This window comes from Bos indicus x Bos taurus, chromosome 3 (assembly GCF_003369695.1).
Source record: "Bos indicus x Bos taurus breed Angus x Brahman F1 hybrid chromosome 3, Bos_hybrid_MaternalHap_v2.0, whole genome shotgun sequence".
NCBI lineage: Eukaryota > Metazoa > Chordata > Mammalia > Artiodactyla > Bovidae > Bos > Bos indicus x Bos taurus.
Window position 1 is genome coordinate 29,838,442 of NC_040078.1, and position 14,616 is coordinate 29,853,057.

At 38.0% G+C, this 14,616-nt stretch overlaps 2 protein-coding genes across 15 annotated transcripts in view; one reads left to right on the plus strand and one right to left on the minus strand.

Annotated features, from left to right (window-relative positions):
* PHTF1 (putative homeodomain transcription factor 1) overlaps positions 1 to 13,249 on the plus strand; it is an 83,164-nt gene extending 69,915 nt beyond the window's left edge. For 2 of the 9 annotated variants that reach the window (XM_027536117.1, XM_027536115.1), the window contains 8 exons: positions 431 to 526; positions 1,229 to 1,354; positions 1,908 to 3,649; positions 7,208 to 7,949; positions 10,825 to 10,935; positions 11,555 to 11,658; positions 11,746 to 11,853; positions 12,593 to 13,249. In XM_027536117.1, the coding sequence (XP_027391918.1) occupies positions 431 to 526; positions 1,229 to 1,354; positions 1,908 to 1,928 (243 nt within the window). In that variant the 3' untranslated portion in view covers positions 1,929 to 3,649; positions 7,208 to 7,949; positions 10,825 to 10,935; ... (1 more) ...; positions 11,746 to 11,853; positions 12,593 to 13,249. Of the gene's footprint in view, positions 1 to 430; positions 527 to 1,228; positions 1,355 to 1,907; positions 3,650 to 7,207; positions 7,950 to 8,171; positions 8,230 to 10,824; positions 10,936 to 11,554; positions 11,659 to 11,745; positions 11,854 to 12,551 lie in introns of all 9 variants that reach the window. The other 7 variants (XM_027536109.1, XM_027536116.1, XM_027536110.1 and 4 more) reach the window with 6 other exon arrangements.
* Positions 9,001 to 14,616, minus strand: part of MAGI3 (membrane associated guanylate kinase, WW and PDZ domain containing 3) — a 259,208-nt gene continuing 253,592 nt past the window's right edge. For 4 of the 6 annotated variants that reach the window (XM_027536101.1, XM_027536100.1, XM_027536102.1 and 1 more), the window contains 2 exons: positions 13,432 to 13,570; positions 9,001 to 11,922 (listed from right to left, as the gene is read on the minus strand). In XM_027536101.1, the coding sequence (XP_027391902.1) occupies positions 10,826 to 11,922; positions 13,432 to 13,570 (1,236 nt within the window). In that variant the 3' untranslated portion in view covers positions 9,001 to 10,825. Of the gene's footprint in view, positions 11,923 to 12,537; positions 12,629 to 13,431; positions 13,571 to 14,616 lie in introns of all 6 variants that reach the window. The other 2 variants (XM_027536106.1, XM_027536105.1) reach the window with 1 other exon arrangement.

Sequence of the window (14,616 nt, forward strand, 5' to 3'; positions counted from 1 at the left end):
AAATTCTTACTGTAAGGGAAGAAACAAGGAATTAGTAAGTTAAAAGTCTTCTTCCATTCCCTGAATGATAAGGATGTTAGATTTTTGGGGGGATACCAAGATGAATAAGATATAGTTTTTGAACTCAAGGAGTTTACATCTTGTTAAAATTAATACAAAATTTTCATTGTTTCGATAAATTACTTCATCATTATTTTTTCTTCACTAAATAGCCTTTTTTTTCCCCCACATGTGACTGATTAGGGATGGGGGTTGGATATGTGACATATGCGCTCTGTAAAAATAGCTACTAGAATTTCAAATTTTATTTTAGTTGAAAATATTGCCTTCCAAATCTGCCATATTGAATGCAATATATATGTATATATACACACATACATATACATATCTTTTACATGACATTTGCCCTAATCTCTATTCCTTCCCTTAGATTAATTTATATCTTAAAATGGAAAAAAAGCCGAATAAGAAAGAACAGCTTACCCTAGTAAACAATGTGTTAAAGCTCTCCACCAAGTTGTTAAAAGTAAGTAATGCCCTGTGATGCATTTTTATTACCATTTAATTAAATCAACGCTGCACTTCTTGGAGAGGACCTTCGTAACAGATAAATGCTGTGTAGATTCAAAATACAGACTTGATAGTTGGGGTTAATGACTCTATGAGAAAAGTTTCCCAGCTTATTACCCAAGTTCTAATCATTGCTGTTGTCTGTCACATTTGAAAATTACATTAGAAAATCACAAATTGCATCTTGCTTGAATCCACCTTTAAAAACATAGCTAGTGGAACACTAGGTGAGAGCCCATTCCAGGCGTTTATTTATTTACATTATTTTTAAATTTTTAAATTATTATTTTAAATTGATGTATAGCTGATTTACAGTGTTTCACATGTACAGCAAAGTGATTCAGTTATATACACACATATGTTCTTTTTCTGATTCTTCTCTGTTATAGGTTATTGCAAGATATTGAATATAGTTCCCAGTGCTATACAGCAGGTCCTTATTGTTTATCCATTTTATATGCAGTCCTCTGTGTCTGTTGATTCCAAATTTATCCTCCCCCTCCTCCCCCTCATTACAGGTTTTTTGAAGGTAGTTATTGAACATCAGGAAAGAGGTCTTAAGCAGTCATCCTCACCCAAGACTCAAAAACCAGTCTGATAATCACTGATAGCTATTGTGAAACCATGTATTTCATCTCAGTTCTTTCATGTTTTTTAGGAGCTGGACACACCATTTAGACTCTATGGACTGACGATGAACCCCTTAATCTACAATATCACACGAGTTGTTATCCTTTCTGCAGTCTCGGGTGTTATAAGTGATCTTCTAGGATTTAATATAAGAGTAAGTGAGATTACCACTCTGTAGCATCTGCCTTATTAGTCTTAAAACTTGCTAGTATGTATAATAATCTTTAACCTTCCCAGTGTGCATGTGCGTGAGAGAGAGAAAGGGAGAGCTAGTGGGGGAAGGTGGGATGGAGGGAGAGAGTGGCTGGCATGGAAATGATTCTTCAGGTAGAGAAATGAGCATTTGAAATAGACATTCAGCTTAGAGTTTCTCATTTTATACAAGCACAATAGACTGTGCTCTTGAATGGAACAAAAAGTCAAGTTTGAATCTCATGTCAGTCTAATAGCATGGGCTGGGGTGGCCTCTGAGCTAGGGAAATGTACAGAGGCAGAATGAAGGAAAATCAGAAACCCCCGTGAGCTGCAGTATATCAGTTTTGATCCTGGAAATTTTTAATGTTTTTTTCTCTACGATGTTCTATGGTTGCTATTGCCAGAGTTGATACTTTTTTATTATGTAAATGGTTCTTGGTTTACATGTAAGTGTACCTATCAACCCACCTATCAACCCCAACTAACTGATTTTGGTGATTTTCTTTTCTTAGCTGTGGAAAATTAAGTCATAAGCTGAGTTATGTGCCTGGACTCTCTCCCCTTGCTGGCATCAGTGCTTACCCCATTAAGGAAAGAGATGACTGCAAAACCATGAGACACGCACCTGCTTGTTCATACGCAGAGGTGCCCTCAGCTCTCCTAATCTAATGAATCGTGTTTTCAGAGGAACAGAGCCTTTTCCAACTGGGCGTGCATGCCAAAAACCTGTATTTTCATGGTTTTCAAATAGTATGAATAGTCAGGAGACTGAAGACTGTTGTGTTATAGTAACTTAAGGACAACTTTTTAAGTTAGGAAATTTATTCTGGGCATTTCAATGCTGTGACACTTATATTTACTGGAAATACTCTTTTGGGTAGATGCCCAAAGCATGAAGCAAAATCCTATATTGGAAATACACAAATTCAGTACTTTTCTATTACAGTCTATAGAATTGGATATTTCATTTCTCTAGCAAAGAGAGATCAAGTTTAAATTTTAACTATTTTAGGTTGAACCTGAATAAAAGAACTTTATTGGAGAATTTCAGTTTCTAGGCTTTTTTGTTGTTGAAAGAAAAAATAACCTTTAAACTGTGATTTTTCTGTGAAACTATGGAGAAATTTTCAATTGGTTTATAATTTTGAAGTTAACCCTAATAACTGTATAGTTGTTGGTGAAACAGTCATGCGTATAATATAGCATGTAATTCAGCATAAGACATTTTTCTGTGCACACGTGACCGTGTTCACCAGACAGTGTGTCTTCCATTTGGAATCATCTGAGCTATGTTTCCCATCACAGTACTAAGTGAAGTGTTCGGTTTGTTGTCCAACTCAATGAATGTATTTAATTCATTACATTACTGTACCCTCAGTACAGTCTCTGGTCTTCAGTGTCTATACTGAGCCAAGCTGTGCCATCGATGATTTGGGTTCTCTTATCCGCATCCCCTGTCACACTTACATACACATACATATGTTAATGAAAACGAATAATCTCCATGTAATTCCTGCTCATTAAGTTACCCACTTTGAAGAATCTCTTGAGGCAAATAGAAAGCACACAGATCTTAATGATAAGATTTTGTGAATGTTTGAATGGGAATAATTAAGAAACTTTATTATTACATGTGAAGTATGTACATGCAAAATCAGTGTATCATTTATACATACCCTTTTATGGCAGGAAGATTTTTGAGGTTTAAAGATGAATTTCTCGAGTCCAGGGATTGAGTTCAGACCTTTCTGGATTTATATCCTTGGCTCTGCTACATATTAGCTTCATAGTCCAAGGCAAGTTACTTAACATTTTTGCACCTCAATTTCCTCACCTGTGTAATGGGGATAATAGCTACCTAATAGGGTTGTTAAGGTCAAACGAGGTTATCATGTAAGGTACTTAGCATAAAGTACTTAACCCTTGGTAAATCCACAATAAACATTTGTAATTACTGTTTAAAACCCTTTAAAAATCTTTTGCTGACAGATTTCCTAACTGTGAAGATAGAAACATAGAGGGCAAGATAACTGAACTAGAAGTGATTGCCAAAATTTTGCAGCCATTCTAAATACTGCGTGAGAGTTACAAATTTTTTTTTTTTTTCTATAAGTAAAACCCCTTTATAGTGATTTACCTTTGGAAGGAACTGATCTGTAAAGGCACTTCAGTGTTTTGACAGGTGACTCATAGAAATCATGAGTAAGAACAATTATCTCGAAGCCAGGATTGAGCAGCTCCATGCAGATTTCAGGTGAAGAAAGTAGATGCCTTTATCTTTTTTCTCCTACAAAAACACTGTTCTATTTTTATTTGAATTTTTTACACATTGAATTCTTTAGCTTAAATGCAGTATTTAAAATTGTTTACTCCAGTGAGTTGTTTCATTTATGGTTTTGATGGTTTGTAATTGGTTTAAGTGATTTTTCAGGTGGGTAATTTTTTCTGTATGTGTACTTGCTCATGTCAGAACCTTGAAAATCACTTTTTTATCTGCACTGGGCCCTCATGGTGGCACGCAGGCTCTTCACTGCAGTGCTCCGGCTTCCTCTGGTTGCGGTGTGTGGTTTTCCCCAGTTGCCGCTTGCAGGCTGTCTCGCTGTGGCACGTGGTCTCTAGAGCACGTGGGTTCAGTAGTTTCAGTGCGAGGGCTTAGTTGCCCCATGGCAGTTGGGATCTTAGTTCCCTGACCAGGGATCAAAACCACATCCCGTACATTGGAAGGTGGATTCTCAACCACTGGACCACCAGGGAAGTCCTGGGAATCATTTTTGATTCTCGCCTTTCTCATACCTCACCTCCAGTCACCAAGTCTTTGAATAATTATCTTTTAGATGTTTTTCTAATCAGTCCATTCTTTTCCATCCCCATTTTTACCACCCCCATCTAAGTTAATATCTTCTGTTTTTGAACAGGATTCTGCTTTTCTGCTCTTAAATATACATGGCATCCCTCTTTCCCATACCCACCTATTCATCTCAAAAACTCATGTGTATTTTTTGAAACGCTAGTCTCATCATTTAGAATTTACCAATGGCTTAGTATTTCTTTGAAGGTAAAAATCTGAAATCTTTTTAGCAAGGTAGATAGGCCTTCCTTGTTGAGAAATATTTTTGAATCTTTATGTTTGAAAGACTTTTGCTGGGCATAAAATTCGAGTTTTAGGACTGTTGTTATTCTACTGCCTCCTGAGTTGCATTGCTTCTGACAAGAAGTCTGTTGTCATTCTCATCTTTGTTCCTCTGTGTATAATGTCTCTTTTTTATAAACTCTGGCTACTTTTAAGGTTTTTATCTTTTTCATTGAATTTGTGCTGTTATAATGTGTATTGCTGTAGTTTGGGTGTGTGCGTGTGCTTGGGATTTGTTGCACTTACTGGGCCTCTTGATTTATAGTTTTCATGAAATTTGGGAAATGTTTAGCTGTTGTTTTAGAAAAATTTACTTTTTAATTGGTGGAAAATTGCTTTACAATTTTATGTTGGTTTCTGCTATATAACAGTGTGAATCAGTCATATATGTATATCCCTTCCCTCCTGAGCCTCCCTTTTCTCCCCCTACCCCTCCAGGTCATCACAGAACACCAGGCTGGGTTGCTGTGTTATTAAAATGTTTCTGCACCCCATTCTCCCACCTGCTTCTGAGATTCCACCTCACAGATGTGTCAGGCAGCTTGAGGTTGTCCTGCAGCTTACTGATGCTCTATACAATGTCCCAGTTTCCTGTCTTCAATTTTGGATAGTTTCTGTTGCTATGCCTTCAATAATCTCATTTTGCTGTTAATCCTACATGGTGTATTTTGTCTGCAGAAGTCTGATACTGCTCTTTTGTTTTTATATCTTTTATGTCTGTCTTTAACATGCTCTTTCTTTTCTCTACATTGCTTTCATAACGTTTATAATAGAAATAGTAAATAAGAACATTAAAACAGCTATCATCTATGTCATTCTGTGGTTTTTTAAAATTGATTTATTTTTCTTCTCATTTTGGGTCATTTTCCTGCTTCTTTACATGCCTTAGTAATTTCTTATTGGATGTGAATTTTACATTGTTGGGTGTTGGGGTTTTGTGTGTGTGCCTCCTTTATTCTTGAGCTTTGTTTTAGAATATAGTTAAATTATTCAAATAGTTTGATCATTTTAAGGCTTGCTTTTAAGCTTTTGTTAGGAAGGCCAGAGCAGCCTTAAACCTGGTGCTACTTTTTTCCACAACTGATGCAATATTTTTCTGAGCACTCTACATGATGCCCTCTTCATGATGGGGTTTTCTCAGTTTGACTGTAGGAACATGAACTATTCCCAGCTCAAGAATTTTTGGCCTGATTCTTTTTGGTGGTCCTTCCCTGTTGAGTATGTCCTTGTGCTGATGCATACTCACCTGAACACTTGAACTCGCAGCACATTTTTTTGAGCTCTCTCCTCTCTATGCAGCTGTCTTTTCTCTGGTACTCTGCCTGCTAATTCTAGCTGTTCTGCTGCTGCTAAGTCGCTTCAGTCGTGTCCGACTCTGTGCGACCCCATACACGGAAGCCCACCAGGCTCCCCCGTCCCTGGGGTTCTCCAGGCAAGAACACTGGAGTGGGTTGCCATTTCCTTCTCCAATGCGTGAACGTGAAAAGTGAAAGTGAAGTCGCTCAGTTGTGTCTGACCCTCAGCGACCCCATGGACTGCAGCCATCCCCAGAATGCAGGAGAGTACCTGATTCCATAATAGGTATATAATGTAAATGTGTAGAATGAATAGACTTCAAGTAATTTACCATTTATGCAGTTTTTGGTTTTTTTCTGTTAGGATGGAAGAGTTGTACTCTTTGTGCTTCATTTATTCCTGTATGGTAATTTCTAGAAACTTGGACTTTTGATCCACCAAAAGGAGTAATACTTTAGGATTTATCTGTTACTGAGAAATTAAACCGAGCTGTAAAAACAGAACTAGATTATGCCATTCATACATTTGATTGAAACAGTCATAACCATAGATGGATAAGAAAAATACCTGTTCACTTACTTTTATAATTTGTTGTTTTGGGAAAGAGTCTGTCTCTTAAAATTGCCATGGAGGTATAACTTCAAACTTCCTAAATATGTACATTATGCTTCATGTATAATAAAACCACTTTGAAAAGTTGAATAACCAACTACTTTCTTAATTGGGGTATGGTTTTCTTGATTTTCAGAGACAAGTAGAAAAATTCTAAGTACCAGAATGTCCTACAAAGTAAAGGTTATGGGCAGGTCTGTTTTTGGTTCATTGTATCTATAGGTAGGGCTTACAGGTGGTGCTACTGGCAAAGAACCCACCTGCCAATGCAGGAGACATAAGAGATGTTGGTTTGATCCCTGGGTCAGGAAAATCCCCTGGAGGAGGGCATAGAAACCCACTCCAGTCTTCTTGTCTGGAAAATTCCATGGACAGAGGAGCTTGGTGGACTACAGTCTGTAGGGTCACAAAAGGTTGGTCACAACTAAAATGACTAAGCATGCGTCTAGAGGTCAGCGAACCTGTGCACTCTACAAACAACTCTCTTTCAAATTAATAAAATTCATTTTAGAAATGTTTTAGATGTACACACTCTATAATGGGGCAAATTGGTCTAACTCTCCAAATACAGTGTATGACTTGGGATTATCAGGAAGTAAATTCATTATTAAGAAGTAAACTCCAGGAGATGGTGAGGGGCAGGGAGGCTTGGCGTGCTGCAGTCCACAGGGTCAGAGTCAGACACGACTGAACAACAAAATTCGTTAAACTTAATCTCGTCTATACAGGTATTGACTAGTTTGGTCATTTAAAGTAATCCTTTGCTTCTTGCAGTTATTGCTGTGCATCTTGAATAATGAAGTTTGAATTTCACAAATGTGCAATAATTCCATACCTTTCCTGCAGTACATCCTGAGCCTATAAGCTGTAATAAGGTATTACTCAAGGTAACAATTACTGTTTTATATTAAGGACAAAATAAGCCTCGACTTGTGTTTTCACTAATAGTTCGCTTGGCTTTAATACAAACATTGTATAATAGACAAATACCCACAAGATTCTTTGGAAAAATATAGGTTCAGGCTAAATTAAAGCACTTGGCTATGTTTTTGTGTTTTAATGTATATATGAGAAAGGTTGAGTTCTTTAGCAGATAAATTCTACTCTTCATAAGCCTTCATACTCCTCTCTTACACTTAAGGTTCTGCTTGCACAGAAACATTGAAAACATATCCAAGTTAGTGAATATCTTAAAACTAATTCAATTAACTGAAGCAAAGATTATAGAGTTGATGTCATAATTATGCTGTGCTTTAAACCAGTCATTGTATTGCTGATAAACCTTAATAGCATGAAAAATAAAGAGCTGCCTAAATAAGTAAATCTGTTATTGTTTAAAAGTACAAGCAGTTCTTAGCATTGGAGCATGCCAGGATGATGTGAGAAGTTGCTCTGATGAATCCTTCATGCCAGACTGAATCGTCACGTTTTGTGACTGAAGTCTGTTCACACCAGCGTTCCTAGTTCTTGGCGCTCACTCTGGACCAGACTTCAGCCTAAGCACATCTCTGTAGAGGTCAGTAGTTAAGACTGTCACACAGTTTAATTTGGGTATTCCTTGCTTTCTTAAAACCCCATTCTCTTTGAATGTTGGATGTAGTAATCATGAAACTCTTCATTAGTCCATGTTGAAAAGCATTTGACTTTTTCTACATGAAAACATCTGACTATTTAAAAAGGAAATGATCAAGATGTGCTCATGTAGAAATAAGAAAAATCACATGCTTTTCTATTTCAGAAGTCTTGGACACAGGAGTTGACTCTGTGCAGAGGCTACTTGGTCCCAAAAATTTGATGTGAGTTAGAAGACAACAATATTACAGGCTGTTACTGATTTCTCTGGAAGACAATGTGATGCATCCCAGAACATTTTTGCTGTTGTGGTCAGTTCACTAAAACAACAAAATGATTTTGGTGCCACTCTGTGGGCTTCGTTAAGACACACATCTCCATGATGGAGCTTGGAAGCCAGAGGTTTAGGGTTTATTTTCAATATGAGTTGATGTAATGGTGGGTTCAGGAATTATTTTTCTCAAGAGTATTCAGTTAACCATGGTCTTAAACTAGGTTTCAGGCATTATTCATATCAAGAATTTCAGTGAAGTCAAGTCAAAACACTTCACTGTATAAGTAAGTACAACCTGTAGTAAACAAAATGATTTAAAAAATACTGTGAAATGCCACACAACCTGATGAAACAGCATTTGTGGGAACTGGACTTACATTGCTATATCCATTAGAAATGTCTAATAATTTCTAGTAACATAAGTACTTTTCTCTCCCTGACAGTGTAAGAAAGGATTGGGGGCAGGCTAACAAATTATTTACACAAAACTACAATGAAAGGTATGAAGGAGGTATAATGATATTCAAGTCAAACTAATTTTATCTCTAAATACATTTAAAGTTTAAAAGTATAACTATACAGGTAAAGTCATCACTCTAAGAGTCTGCCTGATTGTAGGACTTTGAATGTTTGTTACTCACAAGGATAAAAATCTGAGGACTCAGACCATGATGAGAATTAGCGCCACAAGCAGAAAAACAGTAAAAAGAAATGCAAGTCGTGAACTGATTTTTGTTTTTTTAATATCTATATAAAAAATAACGAGCGATTTACAGATCTCTTTCTCTAATCAGAACCTCAAGTGTATATATAAAGGTACTGTACAATATATAAACATTTACAACCAGTACATCCATATTTTGCTTAGCATTCCAAGGCCACATTGCTAAGTCAGTACAGAATCAGTACAGTGACCGGTTACTTAGAGAGGAAAGAGCCACATCAAACTGACAACAGATGACGTCAAAGTTATGTCACAGTTAACAATAAAAATAGGATTTTTATCACTAATTGTGGACTATAGGGAAAATAAATCATTTCTGTGGTACTAAATTCTTAGCATTATCAAGCCTTCTAATTTGTCTCTATTCAAGTAATTACAATAGGTAGGTAAATATAGTTCTGGATGAAAAGGGGGTTTCAAAAAAATCTCACTCTGGGAAGAATGTCTTATCTACAGGGGCTTCGGTTGTTATATTAAAGAATTTCACAGTCAGATTCTGAGAGGGAAGGACCTGAACATGATGTGTTTCACAATAACAAGATGAACCGAGGGTGACAGAACAACAGCGTTCAAATACTCCAGAAAATGGTTTTATTCTGAGAATGTTCCTTTATTTATAGATGCTACCGAATGCTAGTTTTGGGGGCTGAAAAACCCGGATCTGTTTTATGGAGCTAAAAACTGTTAACCACCTTCCAGTAAGCATCTTTAGTTAGACCTTAAAAAAGAATTCTGAAAATTTGTACAAGCTAAGCAGATGTTTACTGTCCTGTTTTTAAATAAGTTAATATAGCTAGAAATTAAATAAGATCTCGTAATGTCTACCACCACGTCTGTCCTCAGTTGCTGAGCTAGTCTCAGGTAAGTTCTGCTTCTACACACCTGCTGCCAGATGGTCCTTCATCTGGCAACAGACTGTGAAACTGGTTTTGTGATTTAAGTCTCTCTTCAAATATATAGTATGTATTAATGACTAAATGACTTAGCATTAATAGTTCAATCAAAATATCCAGAAACACAAATTTAGATTTCAGAAATTTCAAATAGCAATAAGTGATATTTCCACATGCCCCTTGGTGGTGTCATAATAAAGTAACAAATAGAAGGGTGAACTGAGATGGTTGATCAATTAGGGTTGGATGACACAGTTCATCTGTAACATCTTTAACAGTTATTTAAATGCCCTACCCAGCCGAATTATAATAAACAAAATCGTAAGAAAGTCAGTATTTGACTACATTTTTTTTTTCTTTCCAGTAGTGATATTTGGGAGTTTTATTTTTAAACGGGGACATCATCAGTAGCTGTTAGGAAAGGTAACTGCCATCTTTAATAATGAGTTAACAATCTCTTCTGCAAGGGCTCAAATATTTCTGTCTGTAAACATGCAACATGCTATTGAGAATATCAACTTCCAAGCCAAGCCTACTTTTTTCATTACTGTGGAAATAGCTGAGTGAGAAGGATAAAGTAGACATGATACAGTAGATAACTTGGCACAAATATAAAATGAGTTGTAACCACGTTATGAATGTCAACATGTCATTTGTTCAGACACTCATGAGGACGAGCTGGGTGTCCTGAGCAGGGCGTGTCCGATGAGCACTGGGATTCAGCTCCTCCTGAGCGCAAAGGGGGACAGTGGGCTCTTAGCAATCCTACAGGCCCTTCATGCAGCCTAGGTAACCTGATGCTCAAATTAAAATGTCCTTATATGTGCTTCAGAATTTTCGGAAAAAAAGATTTTGGTGGGGGTGGGGGGAAATGCTGCTTTTTTCTAAGAAAAGATTGCAACTTGTTTTTCTTTGTTTTACACTAAAGGTCACAGCCGCTTCTCAGCCACCCCAGTGGCGCCTGCGGCTCGGCTTGCACTTGGTACCTTCCAGGGCCCTGGAGTTATTGGTGTTTTCTTAGCGGGAGAACCACTTTCAGGTTTGAACCCTCCGCCCTCTTTGTTTTTGTCAGCCACCTCAAGTTCTTTTCTTTTGTGATCTTCCGTTTTGCTTAAAGCCATTCTTTCGTCAGGTTCCTGCTTTAGCTTCTTCTCTGATATTCTGACATTTTCTCCTGTTTTATCTTTACTAGAACTCATCTGTCCGGAGGTGGCTTTCTTGCCTCTTTCATTTTCTGGTATTGCCCTACTAGTAACGTTGTTAGTCTTTTTGGATGGAAGAGACCTTTCATCCACTCGCTTGCTTTTTTTCTCTGGAGACCTGGTTCTGTTTTTTCCAGGCTGACTCAGATTTGTGTCTCTCCCGAAAACACCTGATCTTTCTTTTGCGTCTGAGATCTGCTCAGCACTGTCGCTAGCATGGCCCCCTGCTCTTCGACTCGCATTTGACTGGTCTTTGCTGCCTTCGGTTTTTTGCTGCTTCTTTGGGCTTGAAGACCGTCCCCTGCTTTTTCCACAATGATCCTGTCCAGAAGCTGTCCCAACGCCGAGCTGACTGCTTTTATTCTCGCCTTTCCTGGGGCTGAGCGAGCGATCTCTGGGTCTTCTTTTGGGGTCATTTTTCAGAGGACTGGGAATCTTTCCTGCATGTTCTTCCAGATGTTGACTGGCTGACTTCTTGGGACTAGCAGACCTGCCTCTTGGTGTGATCCCGTTTTCTGCTTTCAAGAGATTTTTCTTATCACCATGCCCATGACTGTTAGGTGGGTCCCTTTTATTCACATTTTTATGAAGAAGAGACTTATGTTTTATATCAGACTGATTTTCATTTAAAGTGCTTTTCTTTTCAGGCACAGTGTCCTTTAATTCTTCTGCCTTTTCACATATCTGAACTCTCATCAATGATTCTTCAGTTACTGGCACATGAGACTCTTCAAATATGGAAGCAGAGTGCGAAGGTGGGTGACATGGTGACTGTTCATCATAAATCACATTGGGAGATGGAGGGCTATTAGTGTCCCAGTCACCTAAAAAAGTGATTTTGAGAAGGACATTATTAAATTTTAGAACTATAATAGGAACAATTAAGTTTTGAACTTTGATATCCATTTGAATTTTACTGACTGCTTAAACAGACTGAGTATTTTATAAAGTTCATGTATATCTCTCTATATAAATGGCAGATGTATACAGACAACTGTACTTGTACATGAAAGGTAGGCTGTTTCTTTTATATATATATATAAAGTAAGAGCATTCGTTTTTCTAATTACTTTTCATAAGTACAATAATATATGATGTGTAAATTCTTTATAAGTAGTAAAAGCCCAATAAAAAGCTTAAAAGAAATAACTAATAAAATTGGACCAAATTATCTGGTCCAAGCAGCTTACTAATTTAGCTATTATTGATGGATATAGCTTAAAGATTTGCCAAAATCCACTAATAAAGGAAACCAAACTATGGTAACCAGAATGGAGTTCATGGGCATTTGTAAATAATTCTCTTGCATTAAGCTGTTAAATTTAATGTCAAAAGGAAACTGAAAAGTGCAGAAGATAGAAGTAGATGTATTTAATAGCATCATTTTTAATTAAAAAAAAAAAAAAGAAGGAAGTGATTTACAAGACATGCAAATTTACCAAATCTTTTTAAGGAAAGACCAAGAAAAGCCCTGAAAGCCTTAATGTTGCTCAGGTTTCACGTAGGAGCACAGACCGGAAGGAGCCAAACCTGAAGAAGGAAGAGAAAAAGCCTAGGACTGTGTAAAAAAATACATCACAGCGCAGTTAGCAAAGATGTCACCGGGGACGTATGATTTACAAGCAGATGATGGAAGGTGATACAGTCAGAGAATTACAGCCTGGAAGGGGACTACAGGAGATGATGTCTGCACTCAACCCACAAGCTCTCCGGGGAGGAAGGACGCTGGAGGGGCCGAGGACCAGTGGGTGGTACTGTACGCCAGTGCGCTCAGCTGGAAAAGGGTGGCTTCTAATACTGTGAGACTTCAGAAACACACAGTGAACCCAGGGAAGTTTAATATCAGCACAGGACTACAGAAATGGTCCCAGGTCCAAATCTTTGTCTCCAGGTACCGCTATAGGTAACTTATTTTTGACAAATGACCAGAAAAGCCTAAGGTTCTTACTCTGTTCCTTAAGAAAGAAACTCATCTTGCTATAAGGAAAAAAGTAACATTTGAAGAGATTTTAAATGTTTTTCATGACATTAAAATCCTTTGCCTCTCATTCTTATTTTCTCCAGGCACATTTCTCTGCAAAAGCAACTATATTTTCTGTTGAAAGCAGCTTAACATATATCCTGTTGTAATAAAAGTCCTGTATGAAGTCACTTATTTTGTAATATTATAATTTATAGTAACTATGCTGTGTAACTAACTTTAGATGGTTCTTGTGGTTACCTCTGAATTAGCTATTAATAGTAAAATATCTGTCCCTTCCAAATAGTTTTTTTTTCCTTCTGCTGCCCCCTCCCTGACACCCTCTCATATACAGGCAAGCTACTTTACTTACCATGGTCAGGTATCAAGCCAGTTCCTGGCCTCAACAGAAGAAGAACTTTATTTCCACCAGCCTGAATGAGCTCAATTGCTCTAGTATGCGTGATGCCTTGTGTGGGTTCCCCATTGATTTCAACAATCTGGTCACCAACCTAGGCAGGAAATATTCACAGAAACAACAAATGAAATGATACATCCTTCTTCACTCCTGTTCTGTCATCCCTGCTGCTGCTGCTAAGTCGCTTCAGTCGTGTCCGACCCCGTGCGACCGCATAGATGGCAGCCCACCAGGCTCCCCCGTCCCTGGGATTCTCCAGGCAAGAACACTGGAGTGGGTTGCCATTTCCTTCTCCAACGCATGAAAGTGAAAAGTGAAAGTCAAGTCGCTCAGTCATCTCCAACTCTTAGCGACCCCATGGACTGCAGCCCACCAGGCTCCTCCGTCCATGGGATGTTCCAGGCAAGAGTACTGGAGTGGGGTGCCATCGCCTTCTCCATCTGTCATCCCTAGAGCCACCCAACTCTGCTGAAGAGCTCTCATTTGTGAAATATTTAACTTGTGCATGGTGCTGTAATGCTAGAGTTGAGGAGTTGGACAGGTGGTAGCAACAGGAAGAGACAATGTCTGGTTTTATTTACAAAATGAAAGTTTATATGCCTAGTAAGCAGGATCTGGGCATCTTGAAACCAAGAATCAAATTCCAAGTTTTCAACCAAAGCTTAAGTGGTGGGAGAGGTGAAGATCTGACCCACATGGTCCCACAGAGCTACCTCTGATTAATCTGCCTGTGAAGGTCCAACTTTAGCTGAAGATCCTAAAACCTAGGAAGGTGGCTTCTCATCTTGGAAGCCTCTCCCGGCCTCCAGGGAGAACTGTCCACTCCTTCCTTTGTGTTGCCACTACACTCTGTACACGTATGAGGCATTACATAAATGACACGTTTCTAGATATTAAAACTAAGAAAATTCAGCTTGGAGAAATTCATCCTACTATGAATACTTGTTTAAAACCAATTGCTGGCTTACACTAAATGCCTTCTGTGTACAATGATTTCCCTAGAAAACAAAAGCTCAGATCAACATAAAATGCCTCCAGTACCATTGCTATTTACTAGAAATGTCTGTAGTTATTTGAAAAGGAAAAGTACAAATGACTGAAGTCTAACTTTTTCAAAGGACCAGCTTAAAGACAATGATG